Raw genomic sequence first — 18,857 nt, forward strand, 5'->3', positions numbered from 1 at the left:
TGTTTGAGGCGGTTTATATAAATAAATACCCCCCCCCCATGCTGTATTTTGCACCCCAGGCAGGGGGTTTGAGAGGTACCCATTGCCCAAGGATTAGATAGCAGGTAATCAGACCCCTCTGAGAACATCAGATGCACCTTAACTTTTTGCACTGTTGATCCAACTGCTGATAACACACCTTCACCCAGAAACTGTACCAGGCTATTGACAGAGGGAACCACAACTAATCCTCTACACAGGCTGCCCATGGCCGATTCCTGCCTCCTCCAACTGTTATGGCCAGTCAGGCACAGAACAGCGAGGATTAGAATCGAACCCGCAGCTGTAGGGTCCCAGCCCACTCCCCTAAAGCAGGTCTTAGTCTCCGCCTCCCTCCTTTAGCTCTAACCGCTCCCTCGCGCTCGCAAGGAAGAGAAGCATAGTAGGCTATAGCGCATGCGCAAACTCTTTTATCCCAGGGAGCACCGCCTCCTAGCAGCGTCCTGACGCTCGCTCGGGAGCACGTGACGCCCGCGGGACAACGCGCCTCGTTGTCACGCGCACACAGCACAGCAGGGGCCAATCCGATGGCAGCGCACAGAGGTCAAGCGGGCGCGCGCCGGAGGATAGGAGCCGAGAGGGGACACAAAAAAGACGCCGGGCGGCGCCAAGAATAGAAGCGCATCACGTGGTGTCAGCATGGCTGGGGATGAGGAGGAGGCTGCGGCAGGAGCGGCGGCCGAGTGTGTACAGAGCCGGCGGTTGCCTGTGCGGGGCCTCATGGGGGAGTCGAGACCCCCCGCGGACTGCGCCAAGCGCTTCATCTGCTCCTTCCCCGACTGCGAGGCCACGTTCAGCAAGGCCTGGAGGCTGAACGCGCATCTCTGCCGGCACACGGGGGAGGTGAGAGGGTGGGGCCAGCAGGAGGGGGAAGTCTGAGGCGGGGTGGGGCCGGTAAGTGGGCGGGGCTAGGGCTGGCACGGGAGGGGGCGGGGCTGGGGCGAGCTGCCCACCTCTGGAGCCCTGCTCGCCTGGGGTGGGGACGGGGTGGGCTCTACTCCGTGTCTCTCACCCCAAGATCCAGAGCTGTGGGCGTCTCTGCCTGCTGCGCTGCCCTGGTAGGGTGACCTGCCAGATGAACCAGGCCTGGTTTGCTGCCACCTGGGGCCAGGCACATGAGGCCCCGGGGGCTGCCTGTGGGCAAGAAGCAGGCAGTCTGCCTGGTGCAGCTGGCATGGGGCTAGCAAACATGTGCTCCGTGCCTAATGCCTCTGCCCGCCTGAGGAACTGTCACAAGATGCCTGAAGTGCTTTGAAGACAGGTTGCCAGGACTGCTCACATAATCCCATAGAGCCCCCAGGACTGGTGTGTGCCAGGAGCCTGTGCCTCAGATGTGCAAGCTGCCCTATTGTGTGCTTTATGGGACCCTCCCACCCTGCCCCGCACACACACCCCCCCATAACATAGCCCTGGGGAGGGGCAGCAGTGTCTAACTGGGCATTTTGCAATAGCATAAGGCAGGAGTTGAGGGATATCAAGAAACTTTAGGGCAAGGAGCAGAGCCTTCTCTTCAAGGCGGTGACTTATTTCAACAGGAAACAGTTCAGAGGAAGTGATGCACTAGGCATGCAGCACTTACTGAGCCCTGCTGTGTAAATGGGCATTGGGACTCCTAGGTACCATTTATAACTTTGCTGGGCAGTATCAATTTGGAAATCACATTTTTCACGTGAAAAATCTGGTGTCTGCCGTTGTCACAAGCAACCGCTGTGATTACTGTGAGTGAGCGAGATAATAAAAAAATCCTTGTTTTTCTCATCATTTTATTTTGAAGGTTTGGCAACACTGTCTAGGTGATTTCACTTTTATTGAGGGGTGCACACCCTTTCCTAGGTTCTGCAAGAGGATGTTTACCATTCATAGTAACAGCAGAATTTAAACTGGAAGTAACCAAGTCACAGACGAGAGTGTGAATTAGTGGGGAAGGGGTGACTGAGCATGTTTGGTGATGGTATGCTCAGATTGGTTAAGAAGCCCTTTCTAAACATGACAGAAAAACACTAAATTGCCCTTTAAATTACAAGAATTTTAAAAAAATCCTGGTATAACAAAGGATGTTCTCTCAGAAAATTGATTTTAAAAAATTGTCACTTAAAAAAAGCTCCCACTCACATTGCACTTTAACCTCTCTGTGCTTTAGTCTTCTTATCTGTGAGGTGGTGATCCTTCAACTGACTTTGAACAGACTCCCTCCCCTGTCCTTTTCCCCTAGTGAAATCATTTGGGGCTCCCTGGGATTGCATAGTCAATTGCAGGATTGGCAACATATCTCCACAGCACTTTACAAACCTCTGATAACTCCTCAAGCTCCTTGGGTGAAAGAATCGATAGAAATAGAAAGCATTGTACCACGTTAATAGCCTCCAACAATTTAAAAGGACACTATCTATTTGAAATCTAGTTAGTTAAAAGTAGATCCAGGTCCTTCAGGTGTCTGTCCTCCTACCAAATTTTGTGGCTTAACCATCAAATTTCCTATTTTATTTATTTTTAAAGTGTGTGTGCTTTCCCATGTGGCTGTATGGAAAAAACACACAAAAAGAGGAAACTAACTTTAGTAAAATTGACTATACTCAAAATGCTGTCAAATACACAATGTAAACAAAAACTGCATTACTATTTTTCTCTGTCTTTCAGTTAAACTATTGTAAGATCACCCTGTGCTAATTCTGAAACATTAATCATCTTATAAGAAACTTGTCTGAATTCTAGAAATAAACTCAAAGTCTTATGGGTACAGATTTTTGGCATTTTCTTAAATTAAAAAAAAATCCAGATTAAAGTTTGAGACTTCTTTTTATCTAGTAAAATATTTTAAATGGGTTCCCATAACAGTCTGTGTGTGCAACCTGAGGATATTAAAGTGCTTTAATTTTCTAAAGAGAAAACTTATGCACATTAATGAATATTTTAAACATTTTCTGTAACTGTTAATGGTTTAATACCGACTAAACCTGTGCCCTGTACGCTCTGATTTTTTTCCTCATGGTTCTTAAATGCACTGTTTATATGAAGGGGAAAAAAATTACTTGGTTTCATTAATATAAGGGCAGCTTCTCCTGAAAATCAGTCTCCTAAAATAACTTACTTTTATGATTTTTAAGTAGTCTCTCTCTTTCTTTCTGTCAGAGACCATTTGTTTGCAATTATAATGGTTGTGGTAAAGGTTTCACCAGAGACTTCCATCTTACCCGTCACTTTCTTACGCACAGTGGAGAAAAACCATTTGAGTAAGTATTGTACTCGTTTCCTTCAGGCATTAAATAAGATGATTAGCTGCTGTCCTATAGAAACACACCGAAATAGAAAACTTACATTCAGGAAAGCCAAACAAAGTATAACACTAGTATGATTTCAGTGTCATAGAAACCAACACGAGCTGGCATGATGCTTCAGACTAGTGAGCCATCTAGCCTGGTATCCTGTATCTGGCAATGGCCCATACCAGATGCTTCAGAGGATGGTGGGGTGGGAGGAATCCATAGTAGATGTTTATGGAATACCCTGTCCTTCTAGCACCAAGCAGTTAGTGGTTGGCTTGTGCAATGATGCCTGAGGGTTCTAGTTTATCTAATCTGAGGTAACTTTGCATGTTCTCAGTACAAATACCAAATCCTTTACTGGAATCCTACTAAGCTCTTGGTCTCTGTTTGCTTTGATCAGTTTTAAATTTTTCTTTCAGTTTCATTGGATGTCCCTTGCTTTTAGGTTGAGAGAAAGTAAACAGGACTACCTGATTTACTACCTTTGATGTTCCATTCACTGTCTTAGGGGGATGAGGGTGGGGGAGGGGGAAGGAAAGAGACACACATTTCTCAAATAACTAGCATTAACCTTTTCAAACTCTTCCAGTGGAAGTCTCTTCATGAGATGTGACCAGAACTGAATACAATGTTTAAATGACACTGTCATTTAAACTTTCCTGTACTACTAAAATCTTCAGAAATCACTCCTTTATTTTTGTAATATATTAAAAATGCATATTGCCATGTACAAAATTTTACATGCCTGACTAACTAGAGCTGGGTGGGAAATTGTTTTCCCGTCCCAGGAGTATTTTTGAAGATTTAATAAATTTTCCTGTTCCATAAGCAGATGAAACCAAGATGTTTTAAAGTTTTGGTGTTTTTTTTTTTTTTTTCCGTCCCCACGCCCCCGAATGAGACACCTTTGCCTGATTCAGAGCAGGGACTTGACCCTTGGTCTCCCACTTTCCAAGGAAAGTTTTTAATCAAATCTGGTAAATTCCCATGAAAGTTTTGGTTTAGAGAAAATGACGTTTTCTGACAACACAATCATTTTGTCAAAAAATTCCCAACTAGTTCTATTACTAATACAAACGGGGGGATGTAGCTATATATTTCTTACTCTTAATGAGGTCACTGAAGCAACTGTGCAAATAAACTTATCAAGTAATTCTTACATTTTTTGCAAATGAACCAAATTGAAAAATGCAAAACCATATTAACTTGGTCAGCCAGGTCTTTTGTGCTAAACAGGATTGGGCATGGACAGAACTTGGAATACTAAGAGAAACCGGTTCTATAGGATGTTGGTGATTCAGCTGCTAGTATTTTGTCTTTCAATTAAGAAGTGAGCCAATGTCCCAACATAGCTAGGGAGCACTGCTGCTGAAAGGCCCCTCTTTCAAATGAGACATAAAACAGAGAACACTGGTGCTTGTGTAAATTTGTAGTGTTACTCTTGGCTGTTTAAACTACCTCATATTGACCCATTTCATTGGGTGAAGTGACTTCTACGTGGGTTGAACTCTCTTGGAGCTTTCAGGATGAAAGAAACTGTACAGTTATAAGACTCTTTATTAAAAGATTTCAGGAATTTTTAATACCATAATACTATAAAGCACTCCAACTTTTCTAACGCGAAATACAAACTTCCAAGAATTGGTGTGGGTATGTGATGGTCTGGGAGCCAGGAACCCCTAAATTTTAAAATCTGTGCTCGGACAGGGATTTCCACTGTAGCCTTAAATGAGTCACTTATCCTGCCATTTTATCTTTAAAATATAGATAATACTCTGTAGGATGGTTGTGAGGTTTGATTAATGTTTGTGCAATATTTTGAAGACACTGGTAGGTTCATTAAAAAATATTGACTTGTTGTTCTAGCTCTTTCCCTTCACTCTCCTGATTATCTGAATACAGTATTAAGAAAATATAATTTATTTTCAGGTGCACAGCTGATGGCTGTAATCAAAAATTTACAACAAAATCAAATTTGAAGAAGCATGTTGAACGCAAGCATGAAAATCAGCAAAAGCAGTATGTAGTAAGTAACTCTTTGCTAATATATGCTTAGCATTAAACAGCCTCCACTTAATTTAGTTAACCAAATATTTCAGACCCTAGAAACGTGAGTGCATGTTTAAATGTTGTTATAAAACAGTTGCATATTTGGTACTGAATTTGTAATATTAGCAAAAACCTGTGGATCATATTGGCCTCTCTCTAACCATAACCAACTTAATTTTCCAAACAGTGTGACTTTGAAGGTTGTAGCAAGTCTTTTAGAAAACATCAGCAGCTAAAAGTTCATCATTGTCAACACACCAGTGAACCTTTTTTCAAGTAGGTGAATAATTTTAATAAACTGTAGATGTTCCCATATACAATATTTAAATGAAATAAGATACGAGATCTTCAGTGTGGGTGGATGATACAAATCTACTTTGATTATGGACCTTTTATATGTAAACATGCTTTCCTTTTTATTTTTAAGGGATGCTGTTAGGTTAACTTCAGGCTTAACAGCTTACTTCTCTACAGACATACATACAAATGCATGTGTTGAACTATCCCTTCACTTTGCCAGTCTATTCTGAGCAGCAGTCCTGTGTTCCATAACTGGAAATAGTTTGTACATTCAATGCTTTGGATTTGTTACAGCATCATCCAACTGTATAGTTTAAATTTTACATATAAAGTGTAATCCATATGTAGAATAGCATTTTCCTTTACCAGGTTGGCTCCCCTGCCTGCTTCCCCATCAGGGAGTAGCTGCTTAATTAACACACAGGTGAGTGGTGAGCAAAAGTGAGTTAGGTGTAAGGACACAATTGGTTTGACTGAAAAGTACTACCTTTGTGGAGTTGTACGTCTCCATGAGCAAAGCAAACCCATATTAATTGATGGAAGCAAAATTAGGTCTTTTATTTCTTATAGGTGGAATTTTCTTATGAGTTTCATTGTTACTTCTAACTATATATAGCATAACTGAAGGAGGCAGCATAGTCCACTGGCTAGATTACAAGAACAGGAGACAGATGCCTGTTGGTTTTACCCCACCCCACCCCCAGCTCTGGTATTGATTTATTGCATTGCCTTGGATGTATCATTTAACCTATCCCCATTTTCCAGAAGGAGAAACTACCTTACAGGGATGATACGAGGTTTAACTAAGCTTTTAAAGTCTTGGATGATACTTGCTATATACATAGAAAATGTTTCAAAATTACAACATAAAGTTGCAGCTGTTGAGTGGATCAGGCTGATCAGAGCTGCACTGTGTAGTGTTCTATTTTATTGTAAAGAACATAGAGAATCTTTTTTTGAAAAAATATATTTGATTGCACCCTTCTAATTGCTTTTGGCTCATTAGTGTCTTTGCTTTGCCTTGTTTGATTGTTTTTAATGTGTTTAACACCTAGATGTAGTCATGAAGCATGTGGAAAACATTTTCCTACTCCGAGTAGACTAAAACGGCATGAGAAGATACATGAAGGTAATCTAGTTCTCCCTCTTACTTCAGTGTGACTGAAGCACCACAAAATAGCTTGTTTTTCAGTGTAGCCTGGGGGCTTGGAGATCTACAACCAGATCTAGACATGGCCCTCACTTCACGAACCAAATGGTCTAAATTGACACAAAACAGCACAGACTAATTGGATAGCTGGCTGAGGTGTAATTATAGGGTGTTGCAGTATTCAGTGTGTAACTTCACTTTTAATGTAAGTGAGAACATTCACAGGCTTGGCAGAATAGCTCCAAGTGTGTTCAGTCATACTGTTCAGGTAGGTCCTTCTCAGATCACACTTTCCTTCCCTCTGAGATTATTTTGATATGATGGCCCAGTGGTTAAGGCAGTAGCCTAGGTCTTGGGAGACCTAGATACTGTTCCCTGTTCTGCCACATGCTTCCTGTGTAATCCTGGGCAAGTCACTTAAGTCCCAATTTTTAAAGTTATTGTGGGGCCTAAAAATGCAGATGTGGGATTTTTGAAAAGTAACCAGGTGCCTAACTCCCAACTTCTGAAAATTGCACTAGGCACCTGAATACCTCTAAAATTCTGCTCTGCTCAGCATTGCAAGGCATAAATGACATAGCAGTTTGCCTCATTTTCAAAAGTGATTTAGGTACATACACTGAGTTCCATTAACTTTCAGTAAAACTTAATCTCGTATGCAAATTTAGGAACTTTAAATTCATGCCCACCTCATCCATACAGGGGAGTTACAGCACTTTGGTGCACACAGCTATTCACACCACCTTAGCCCAAATTGGAGGGCAGTGCAGATATGCCTTGTCTCTTTTGAAAATGAGACTTAGTTGGCCTGTCATTTGTGCCTTGCAATGCTGAGTAGAGAAGTGCCTAAATACCTTTAAAAATCTGGGCCCTAGCCTCTGACTCCATTCCTCATCTGTAAAATGGTGATAATAGTACCTGCTTACCTCACAAGGAGGCTGAGAATGAATACATTAGCTACTGAGGCACTGAGATATTAGTGATGGGGGCCATATAAGTACCTAATATAAGATAGAATTGTGCTCAGTTTTAACTCCAAGTCAAATGACTTAAACCTAATTTAATCATACCTGATGCAAACTTGAGTCTTGGCAAATCAAAGATTGGTATGTGGCTTACATTCTACCAGTGTAAGAGGACAATTATCACAAAATCTAGGTACAGTTCCAATAGCTTAAGTATTGTAGGCCCAATATTTGGTTCCAGTCAGCTTTACAGTGCGAGTGCCTAAGTGCTGTTCTGCCCCATCTCAGTTCTTAGTGGGAAGCAGTCTAAGAACTGAGGATAGTCTGTGGGCCTTGCCCTCTGCTGAGTGCCAACAAAGGAGCTAATTGCAATGCCACTTCATAATGAGGTATCTTAATTCAGAATTGGACTGAACTACTCCTTTCACATAAGACAAATAGCCAGTGGCTTTTGGCTGCTATGAACTTGGAAGTACGCTATATAGGTAATTGATGCCGTATCTGTGTATCCTAGCTAATTCTCTGAACCCTTGCAGCCCTCAAATTAACACGAACATGCTCCAGCAGCCTTACACACTGAGCCATGCTGCACATGCTGTGGATTTTAGGTATACATGAACAAAACAGATCTCTTTATATAGCTTATGCACTCAGCATGAAAACACTGTGGCTGCATTAGCATTGTTATAGAAACTTTAATTTTACATCTTCTGGTAAGTGTACAACTCCTGTGTTGCACTCCATTTTCCTGCCTTGAAAACTGAATTGAGTAAAGGAAGGGCAACTTCAGAGTCTTGCTGCTAACTATACCTTGGTAGCAAATTTCATTTTTCTAAATGAAAGTAAGAATGTGCAGACTTTAGCAAGTTAGGGAAAATCTCCAAAATCATGAGACTTGCATTGTGTCCAACTCTCTTCCTGCTCTGACAGACAATAGCTTTTTTTGTTTTTGGAGGGGGGGTGGGGTGGGGTGGGGGAGATGTTAATCTCCTGGTACATTACCTCAGCAGCCGCCTTTGCCTGTTAGGCTGTGTGAGTGCATAGTGATGTCCCAAGTGGGAAAGGGATTCATTAGCCTTAGCTAAAAACCATTTCATCCACTTAGAGTGACACTTTTTTTCAATCATAAAACTTAATCAAATTGTTCAAGATTCAGAAATATCACTATGCCAAGTTTCAAAATTCTTCCTTTCTGAAAAAGTCAGTTAAGTGGAAACTTTTTTTTTTTTTTTTTTTTTTTGTGGGAGGGACAGGTAAGAGGAGGTCTGGAAGAAGATGGGAGTGCTCCACACCTTCTCAAAAACACCTCACACTCAGATGACAAGTTTCCTTAACCATTCAAGCATTGGAAGTTAAGAATGACTTAGTTTCACTTATCTTGGACCTGTATTGAGCAGGTGTATATGTGTATCTAACATTTAGTTGACTGATCTCGGGCAAATTCACACATTTTTAGTGTATTTTCTAAACCTAAGCAATATGTTTAATAGGATATGTGTGCAAAAAAGACAACTGTTCATTTGTTGGGAAAACATGGACAGAACATCTAAAACATCTGAAGGACAGTCATGCAGGTAAGCTCAGTAAAACTTGTTTTTACAGTTTTATACAGTGACTTAAGTTCAGTGCTCTAATGTATTGGGTAAGAACCCAAATACTAACTTAAAGGGAAATCTCACTAAACGTTTTACCAACCTGCTCTTTTTTAAATTTTATTATTTTTATAAATTCTTCCTTTAATTACTCTCTCTATATAATTTATTAATTACAAATTAATACAGCTTAATATGAGATACTTCTATACCATTCTGGCTAATCTGTAATTGAAAAATACTACTCAAGTCTGTCCCGTTTGCCCACTGATGTGATCATGTGTAATAGTTCCTTAGTACAAGATATGAATAGTCTAGGATGAGAACATGAAACAGCCCCTGAATTTCCTTTGGTTAGTGAATATGAATTGGAGTCTCTCATTCTAAAGGACTGACTTGAGTTATTTAAGTCAGAACCTTCATTTGGATTTTTTTTTTTTTTTTTTTTTTTTTTAGTAAGTTGCTCTGTTCTTGTTTTTCACCTAGAGCCAGTAATCTGTGGTGTATGTTCCAAAACATTCAAACGCAAAGATTACCTTCGACAACATCAGAAAACACATGCTGAAGAAAGAGAAGTATGTCGATGCCCAAGAGAAGGCTGTGGGAGAACTTACACAACTGTGTTCAATCTTCAGAGCCATATTCTTTCATTTCATGAGGAGAAAAAACCATTTTTTTGTGATTATGCTGGCTGTGGGAAAGTGTTTGCAATGAAAGTAGGTATTGTAGACTGCCTTAAAATCCAGAGTATCTTCTCTTGGGTCATGTCAACATAACTTTCTTCTCAATTGCAGCAAAGTCTTGCAAGGCATGCTGTTGTACATGATCCTGACAAGGGAAAGCTGAACTTAAAAGTAAGTCAAGTACTTCTGCAAACACCTCTGAGCTATTTCCTTTCTCTTCAAGGAGCAAAGAGTGAATTAATTTAACACATACAATTATGTAAAGTGTCTTTAAAATTGGAGGCTAGTCTAGCTACTACTTTATTTTATGTAGGCACTGAGTATTTCTGAATTTAAATACTGTAAAGGAGGGCAAAGAATAATTTTGTGTTCGGGGTAGACAACCTATGGTACGTGTGCCAAAGGCAGCACGCGAGCTGATTTTCAGTGGCACACTCGCTACCATTTTAATTTAATTTTAAATGAAGCGTCTTAAACATTTTAAAAACCTTATTTACTTTACATACAGCAATAGTTTAGTTATATATTATAGACTTATAGAAAGACTTCTAAAAACGTTAATGTATTACTGGCACGCGAAACAATGAAGACTCGGCACACCACTTCTGAAAAGTTGCCGACCCCTGGTTCAGATGATCAGGATTTTTTTAATCTATAAAGTAGGAAGGCTGCTAATACTGTACTGTGAATCTTTTATAAGGCAAAACAAACTCGTCCTAAACGAAGTCTGGCCTCTCGTCTGAGTGGATATATTCCTCTTAAAGCACCGCGACGAAAGGTTGAAGCGGCAACAGAAAATAAGGCTCTGAATAAACCTGCAGAAAATGAGTTACTAACTGTTGAAACACTGACTCTGCACTAGAGACTTCTGGAGACAACTTCAGCCAGAATTGACAATTGCTTTATTATCACATGGGTCAGTTTATAATGGCTTATGTAGAAAACTGAATATTTTGTTTTATAGTCACTTCAAGTGTTTGGTTAAAATCACTGCAGTTCACTCGACTCAGTAGTTTCATTTCCACTCTCCTTGTTCAGAAGGTCTGTTTGTTTTTCTTTTTCCATTTTCCTGTACTCACTAGCTTCTTTGTCTGACATGTGTCTCAAAACACAGGTGCTCCTTCCTTCTTTAATGACTCTTGGCTGGGATAAGTAAGTAGCTTTCTCAGGCATAGTCTTGACAATCTGATCAAAGAGAGCCAGCTGAAAACAAGAAAAATAAAAATTTGTTTATATTAATAATGGGAATTAAGCAGGCCACTTCTAATAATTCTTCAGAGTAAGTGAAGAGAGATTAAAACGTTAAGTCTGGTCTACCTCTATGGCAGTTTCTTACAGTTAATCTGATACAACATTAGCTCTGATTTGGACTATGAGTGCAGCACAGAGATAATCACTTATGTCTTACTCTACTCATCACCACAGCCTTTTAGAAGGCTGTTTCAGTGGTGAAGTTCCAGTAAGCACATTCTCCTTTACAGCTATATTATCTTTCCACTTAAGAATCAAGTGAAATTATAAGCATAGTGTGACCATGAAATCTTTTAATAGAAAAGGTTAGCCTAAGTTTAGCCATGCAGTTGCAGTGGTAGGCTCAACTAGTGACTGAGTGAAGGAAACATTTCTAAAAAAGTTACAAAATGTCAGAAGTAGAGAACCTGTCAGGTAGGGACAGTGAAATTCTCTACTCTGAAATTCAGTCTTAAGCTAATTCATAATGACTGAAGGGTGTCATAGAAGATACCTGCACAAGTAGGGGGAGCCCTGTTCTTCTCAATCTTACTTGCAAAAAGCATTTCATTAAATCTGTATCAATAAAATTTTGTTCTGCTTTTAAAGTAAATCATTAACATTTACACACACAAAGAATTGCATCACAGTGAGATACTAAGTCCTGTTCTCCTAAATTAGCAAATAGACCCACCATGATCAGATGTAAGTCACTGCAAAGTAATGTGTACTGAAACAAAAGGAAGCATGCCCTAGAAGCCACCCATTGACCCTCCAGTAAACGGAATTGCTAAAGAAGGTACTCCAGTAGGAGCAGGGAGGCAGAAGCTGGATGCTTTGCATTTGTCAGCAAGGTGGCCAAGTACCATAAGCTAGCTTTCATACATATTGGAGGAAGAGAGTCATAGATTCCAAGCCAGAAGGGATCATTGTGATCATCTAGTGTAACCTTCTGTAGAGCAAAGGACATAAAACTTCCAGAGTAATTCCTTTTGAACTATACCATCTCTTAAAAAACAAAACCAAAAAACAATGTAAGAGATTTAACAAATTGCCAGTTAGGAAGAATCCACCATAACCCTTGCTAAATTATTCCAATGGTTAACTACTCTCACTGTTAAACAGCTAAACCTAATTTCCAGTCTGAATTTGTTTAGCTTCAACTTCCAGACTCTGTCTTACTCTAACTAACTACGCAGTAGAATACTGCAGTGTTAAAACATTTCTAGGCAATGTGTGAGATTTACTTGTGTAAATGCATTATTCAAATTATCTCTGTGAAGAGACAATTAGTCCTGAAGGGTGGTGTCTGATAAATGGAAATAACTTCACTTAAAAGGAAGCAGGTTTTTGCCCTCTGTACTAATGTCACAACCATCACATACTGGTAAGAGTATACTATCAAAGGAAGAAAGCAGTATTATACCTGGAAACACTTGGCACTGGTAGCCTTATTTAATACATTTGGCTGATCAACCCTTTAAAAAACCTTAATATAGCTTACCATCTTTTCTGGTCCATCTGCAACATTTCTTTGCTGTACAGAAATTCTGACATGATGCTTCTTATCAATCCACTGCTGAATCTGTCTAATTTTGGTCTCTAAGTCATGTTTTGCAATAGCTACAGAAAAAGTTAACTCCTTCAGCTGAACAGGCCCTGTTAAAATATAACCAATAATATATAGGCTTTAAACTAAGTTTAGTAGTGTTGTGTACACCCCTATTCTGTGTTCTAATGCACTGAGGCTACTGGGAGGTTGTTTTTGTTTTTTGGGGGGGAGGGAGGAGAAAAGTACAGGTCAGACAAGTGTCTTCATTCTAACGAACCCATCTTCCCTACTCCATTAAGAGTTCCCTATCTTACCTGTTTATCATTATTTTTGCACGCTCACAATACCTTATGTCCTCATATTTAAATATATGGAGATATACGTATCTCATAGAAGTGGAAGGGACCTTGAAAGGTCATCGAGTCCAGCCCCCTGCCTTCACTAGCAGGACCAAGTACTGATTTTGCCCCAGATCCCTACGTGGCCCCCTCAAGGATTGAACTCTCAACCCTGGGTTTAGCAGGCCAATGCTCAAACCACTGAGCTATCCCTCCCCTCATATCTTGCTCATTACCAGGCTGCCCCCTCCTATGCTGCTTGGAACATGTTCCCATTACCATGATGGCAGGCCCTTCCTCCTTCAACATCCCTCTTAAAGAGCTCTCTTTTCCATAAGGCTCATAACCATTAACCAATATTAAACTAGAGATGTGGGGTGGTGGTGGAAAGGATAACAATCTTAAAGTTACCATTTCTAGTCACTCAATCCATGTTCTTCAGACCAACCAGGTTTGGTCAAGGTCTGTCTCAGATGAGGCTGAGTACAACTCAGGTACTTAACAAATAAGGCTGTTCCAAGGTGTACCTGGCCATGAAATGTATGAATCCCAAATTACGCTTTTTTAAATATAAGAAGGCTAAGTGTTTTCCCATTGTATAGTTAAGTGGGAAAATTTTTTAAAATTAGTCAACCCCCTCCACTCCATCTCCATTCTGTTTCAAAAGATCACACAGCCTTGAATTCTGTTAGAAATAAGTCCCTGTAATAGCATAAACACAACTCACTCTCCTCTCACCCTCTGCATATGCTCTTAAATATCCATTATTACAAACTTCTTTTTGTAGGTATTTTAACAAGAGCTAACCAAAACTGTTACAGTGGTGCTACTGCAGTAGCTCACCTGTCTCAAATCAGTAGTAAATAGCAGAAAACATCAAAAAATGTGAACAATTTCTTAGTTTGCATGAGGATAACCCAAGACAGTCAGACATCACTATATACAAACACCTTCTCTAAGTGCTCCATCTTGCCAAGTTATCAACCCAATAATTTAAACTACGGGTACAGAATGATTTATGAGGAAAAAGTGAATAATTTTGGTTATTTTATATAAAAAAGTGGAAGGGTCCATTTGGAACACTGTAAATACATTGCTGTCAAGGCTTCCAGATTTTCTCTCCTATATGTTGAGCAATGTTTTGTGACTGTCAGTGACAAAAGTATGCTTCTTATAGATATGGCATATTCAGTTGTGAAAACTGTCATTTATAAAGAAGTTTGCATTCATAAAAATTAATGATCATTTAAAAGAACAAAAATTCAATATGAATGCCATGGTACCAGAATCTAGGTCATTCATTTATATAAGTACTTAAACAATACCAGAAGCCAAAATATTAATTATGAGAGCATAACAGAATGGTTTTCTACATTAACTAGACTAAATCAATTTTTGCTTTTTCAGCATGCAAATCCAAAATAACATTGACTGTGATGACAGTACTCCGGATTTACATTGATGTAACAAACAGGATTTGATCTACTGCCACTACTTCTAATACAGCAGTTTTCGAAGTGTTTAATATTATATTAGCAAGGCACCTACCTGCTTTTGAACTTGCTTTTTGCTTCTCTCTACGTTTGAGCTGCTCTTCGTGAATCTGCTTCCCAGTCATTAGTCTGTACACTGGAGGCTCTTCATTTTCACGCAGTGGAACAAGCTTCAGATCACGCTCATTCATGAGTCGAATCACATCTCCTCTGAGCATATTTCCTAAGCTGTTCCCATTTTCGCTAATTACATGAAGGATCCGCTGAGGAATTTTCCTCCCAATGCTTCCAAATGTTTTTTGGGCATTTGTTTTTTTTTTCTTTCCTTCTGGTTTCTTTTCAGCTTCTTCAGTTGTACAAAATGATTTTGTAGGTACAAACATAAGTCTCCTTTTAGCACCAGCCATCACCATCAGTGCTTGAGAGAATGTTGTCTTTTGCATGGTTTGCACCAAAGGAATGTCCAAGTATTTACTTATGCAACTAGTTTCATTCCTTGTGGCTTGATGTATTAATTTCCTTAGGCAAAGGGCAGCCATTCTGAGAAAATGGGGAAAAAAGAAAAAAACAAACCTCTGTTCATTAGTTAAAAAGACCTAAGTCAGGGTTGGCAGCCCTAATTTTTAAACTATCCTTTTTTAAACTATCCTTTCATTTGTTTGCAAAGTCATGTATTTTTTGATTTAATAAGACTCAAGGTGCACAGTCATCAGCGACCCTACAATAATAAAGTGTTCATACAATAGAGAAAGAAGGGTTTGGCAGGGAAACCATTTCAAGCTTCTGAAGGGTCATCATAAAGAGTTTTTTCCAATATTTTAAAATGTAGGGTCTAAGCTTACTTTAAAGAACCCCAAAGAGTTATGTGAGCTAGCTGATTTACCATTGTAAGACCAGATAGTTTGTCATTGTCTGGAGGGGTGGGTTTTGTTTTTAAAGTCTCAGCATTTGAAGTTACATGCACAAATGAAGGAAGTTGGATGGAAAATCTGACAGTGGAACCTCTCTCCTGGTGCTGCTGGCACCCTCCTTGATTAGAATATTTTCTTTCACTTATACTACACTGACTCGGGTCCACCAAGACACTCAAGAGTAGTTGAGGTCTGTGCATCAGATCTCTGCAAAGTCCTTAGAAGTTCATGTCCCTGAGGTTTATAGGAAGCTTGGAACTTAAAAGAATGAGACTTCCATGCATAATCTTTGCACGTGCGGTTAAAACCTGACCATTACCACACCTGTAGGAAGCCCATAGAGAGGAGCACACATTTATCCCAGGGTTGAAATTGTCCTTTAGTATACAACCTATTTCTTACATCACTGACTCAAAATAACAATAATAGTGTATTTTCCTCAAAATATGAGCTACCCAAACTTAATCCCATATAAGCAATCAAAGGAGGATACTTGGCAGTTTTGCTGTTATGTGGGTTAAGTCCTATTGTCATTTCAGTAACTAAACTAGAAAGCTCTGTCATCTCTAAGTTCAGACAAATATGCAGTAATATTAGAGCACAGCTGCATCTATATTAGTGGTTTCACTTGTCAAGCTATATTGTTTTGACAAAAGTTGAAAATAAAGATTTGCTATTGACAGTGTTTAAAGGTGTGCACAATCTTGTTACTGTATATAATGAGTTAGGACAATATCCTGATGTTTCTCCCTACTCCTCCAAAGGCATTTAAAGAGCTTACATAGAGAATGCACTCAACCAAGAAACCAAGGGGTGTGGGGAGAGTGCATTTTACTATGGCTATCCCAAGATAGCTGTTAAAATGCTTTTTCTGTCCAAGGTGATGTTTGTGAAGCAAGCAGACTGGGGAGAGGACGGTAAGGTAAGAGTTTGCTACAGGCATATGGAATGGAGCAGTATTTCATAGAGTATGTCCACACTGCAGGCTCAAGCCTAACCTCCCTTCTGTCTACACACAAATCGCACTAACAGAGGACTTAGACCCAGGCTCCCAGGACCCCACCAGGATGGAGGGTCTGAGCCCGAGTCAAGCCGGGGCTCTAGATTCAAACCCTCTTGCTTTGCAGTATAGACACAGCCCTAGTAGATGCATGCTCCGGGAGTCTGCCAAAAGTATCCCATGGGCCAACTTTCTTTGTCCTCTGGACAGTCAAGTTTGGTGGCCAGTCAAGTTACTGGAGGAGTGTACCTGTACTGGGAGGGGCATTGGGGGTACTGGAGGGGTGTATCTGTACTGGGAGGGGCATTGGGGTACTGGAGGGGTGTACCTGTACTGGGAGGGGCATGGGGGGTTACTGGAGGAGTGTACCTGTACTGGGAGGGGCATTGGGGGGGTTACTGGAGGGGTGTACGGGTACTGGGAGGGGCATTGGGGGTTACTGGAGGGGTGTATCTGTACTGGGAGGGGCATTGGGGGTTACTGGAGGAGTGTACCTGTACTGGGCGGGGCATTGGGGGTTACTGGAGGGGTGTACGGGTACTGGGAGGGGCATTGGGGGGGTTACTGGAGGAGTGTACCTGTACTGGGCGGGGTATGGGGGGGGGTACTGGAGGAGTGTACCTGTACTGCGAGCGGATACCGAGGGGGGACAGTGTCGCTCTCCGGGGCTCCCGCTCCCCCTCCCCCTGCCAGGTCGGCTGGGGCAGGCCCGGGGCGCGGTAGCAGCACGTCAGCGCCTCCCTGCGGCCCCGTCACCCCCGCCCGGCCGGGCTCCGAGGCCCGGCGGCGGGGCAGGCGGCCGGGCCGGGAGGCGCTTGGCGGCTGCGCTTACCTGGCGGGCCAGGCCGGGGATCCGGCAGGGCGGGCGGTGCCAGGCGGGTCGGGGCGGAGCGAGCTCGGCGGCCGGGAGGCGGAGGGGGGTCTGCGCCTGCGCCGCGCGGGGCCTGTGCGTGCAGGGTGCGCGGGGGGTTGGGCTAGGAACCGCGGGTGTCTGCGAAGCCTGTGCGGGGCCGGGCCGGGCGGGCAATGGCCTTTGTTGTGGGGACCCTGGGAGCTGCAGCGTGTTGCTTTCTGAGGTGGTGTCTGGGGGTCCCGTGTGTGACTCGGGGGTTACTGGGTTTACGTGTGTGATGCATGTTGAGAGCATCTCGCTGGCTGCTGCTGAGTTGTACATTTGTGTTGCTATTTGTGCATCTCTACAGGGCTGAGAGTGACTGCACTGGGCTGGAAGGATGCACGTGTTAGTGTAGACCAGGGATAGGCAACCTATGGCACGTGTGCCGAAGGCGGCACGCGAGCTGATTTTCAGTGGCACTCACAGTGCCTGGGTCCTGGCCACCAGTCCCGGGGGGCTCTGCATTTTAATTTAATTTTAAATGAAGCTTCTTAAACATTTTAAAAACCTTGTTTACTTTACATATAACAATAGTTTAGTTATATATTATAGACTTCTAGAAAGAGACCTTCTAAAAACGTTAAAATGTATTACTGGCACATGAAACCTTAAATCAGAGTGAATAAATGAAGACTCGGCCCACCACTTCTGAAAGGTTGCCAACCCCTGGTGTAGACACTAGACACACGCACACATAGGTTGTTGCAAGGCAACTTACATCAACCTAACTTGGTCGTGTAGATCAGGCTTTAGTGTTTAGAAATTACCAATTGTTTTACTAAATAAATAAATAAAAAGGAAGAGAAGGGGATCCTGGCCTCCACCCCTCCCTGATAGAAAATTGCAACATTTTGATTTTAACTTATAAAGAAAATAGGACTGGGTGACATTTTCCCTTTTATTTTATATATATATATATATATATATATATATATGAAAGTTTGCAGTCATTGCTTCAATTCTTGCAGTAGGTTGAGGAAATGTCATAGTCATTTTATGTAACTTTTGCTAAATTTGTAATTTTGTGTGTCTGTGATTCTTCAGAGAAAATGCAGTGCGTGCAGCTCTGTATAAGAGGAAAAATCTTTTCTAAATGAATTTCAAATCTGAACCCCATGTTCAAATGTTTGGGGTGTCTATGAACAACTCTAAAGCCACCACCTTAGATTCCTTTTTAAAACTCTCCTCCATGGTAATGAATACAGAAAACTGCTGCTCATGATAATGGCAAGGTAGGTGGCAAGTTGTGTTAACCGCTACAGCTAAAAATTGTACACCCATTATTCTATGATAAAACAGCCTATTGTTTTTGTTACCTTGCTTCCCTCACTGCCTGCTTTTCTGTTTCATCTATCTGTCTTTTAGACTGTAAAAGCTTAGTCCAGTGAGCCCTCAAT

The 18,857-nt window shown here is 41.3% G+C and overlaps 2 protein-coding genes across 3 annotated transcripts; one reads left to right on the forward strand and one right to left on the reverse strand.

The window, feature by feature from the left end:
* Positions 1–597: 597 nt before the first annotated feature.
* Positions 598–14,696, forward strand: LOC112116913 (transcription factor IIIA). 2 transcript variants are annotated; one of them, XR_003899847.1, is made up of 10 exons: positions 598–882; positions 3,169–3,269; positions 5,232–5,328; positions 5,539–5,627; positions 6,707–6,780; positions 9,257–9,340; positions 9,845–10,074; positions 10,153–10,212; positions 10,742–10,957; positions 14,569–14,696. XR_003899847.1 is itself a non-coding variant. In XM_029911973.1 (9 exons), the coding sequence occupies exons 1-9, from the start codon at positions 679–681 to the stop codon at positions 10,901–10,903; spliced, it is 1,101 nt and encodes a 366-aa protein (XP_029767833.1). In that variant the 5' UTR covers positions 598–678; the 3' UTR covers positions 10,904–11,013. The 2 variants fall into 2 exon arrangements, 1 of the variants encoding a protein (XP_029767833.1); XM_029911973.1 differs by lacking the exon at positions 14,569–14,696 and having other exon boundaries at positions 10,742–11,013.
* Positions 10,927–17,424, reverse strand: LOC112116914 (translation initiation factor IF-3, mitochondrial). The gene is made up of 4 exons (XM_024214663.3): positions 17,398–17,424; positions 14,710–15,194; positions 12,776–12,930; positions 10,927–11,244 (listed from the first exon to the last, which is right to left on the reverse strand). Exons 2-4 carry the CDS (start codon positions 15,191–15,193, stop codon positions 11,029–11,031), a joined length of 855 nt encoding a protein of 284 aa, XP_024070431.1. The 5' UTR covers position 15,194; positions 17,398–17,424; the 3' UTR covers positions 10,927–11,028.
* Positions 17,425–18,857: the final 1,433 nt, after the last annotated feature.

Source organism: Terrapene carolina, unplaced genomic scaffold, assembly GCF_002925995.2.
Source record: "Terrapene carolina triunguis isolate 2854851 unplaced genomic scaffold, T_m_triunguis-2.0 Scaffold139, whole genome shotgun sequence".
Taxonomy (NCBI): Eukaryota; Metazoa; Chordata; order Testudines; family Emydidae; genus Terrapene; species Terrapene triunguis.

What these genes read in the sequence shown, in the direction of transcription:
- LOC112116913 (XM_029911973.1), top strand. Translation starts at nt 679, where the DNA reads ATGGCTGGGGATGAGGAGGAGGCTGCGGCAGGAGCGGCGGCCGAGTGT. An exon ending in AGTGGAGAAAAACCATTTGA is followed by an intron (nt 3,270 to 5,231) that starts GTAAGTATTGTA and finishes ATTTATTTTCAG; the next exon opens with GTGCACAGCTGATGGCTGTA. An exon ending in GCATGAGAAGATACATGAAG is followed by an intron (nt 6,781 to 9,256) that starts GTAATCTAGTTC and finishes TATGTTTAATAG; the next exon opens with GATATGTGTGCAAAAAAGAC.
- LOC112116914 (XM_024214663.3), bottom strand. Translation starts at nt 15,193, where the DNA reads ATGGCTGCCCTTTGCCTAAGGAAATTAATACATCAAGCCACAAGGAAT. An exon ending in AAAAGCAAGTTCAAAAGCAG is followed by an intron (nt 12,931 to 14,709) that starts GTAGGTGCCTTG and finishes ATATTTTAACAG; the next exon opens with GGCCTGTTCAGCTGAAGGAG. An exon ending in CAGATGGACCAGAAAAGATG is followed by an intron (nt 11,245 to 12,775) that starts GTAAGCTATATT and finishes TCTTGTTTTCAG; the next exon opens with CTGGCTCTCTTTGATCAGAT.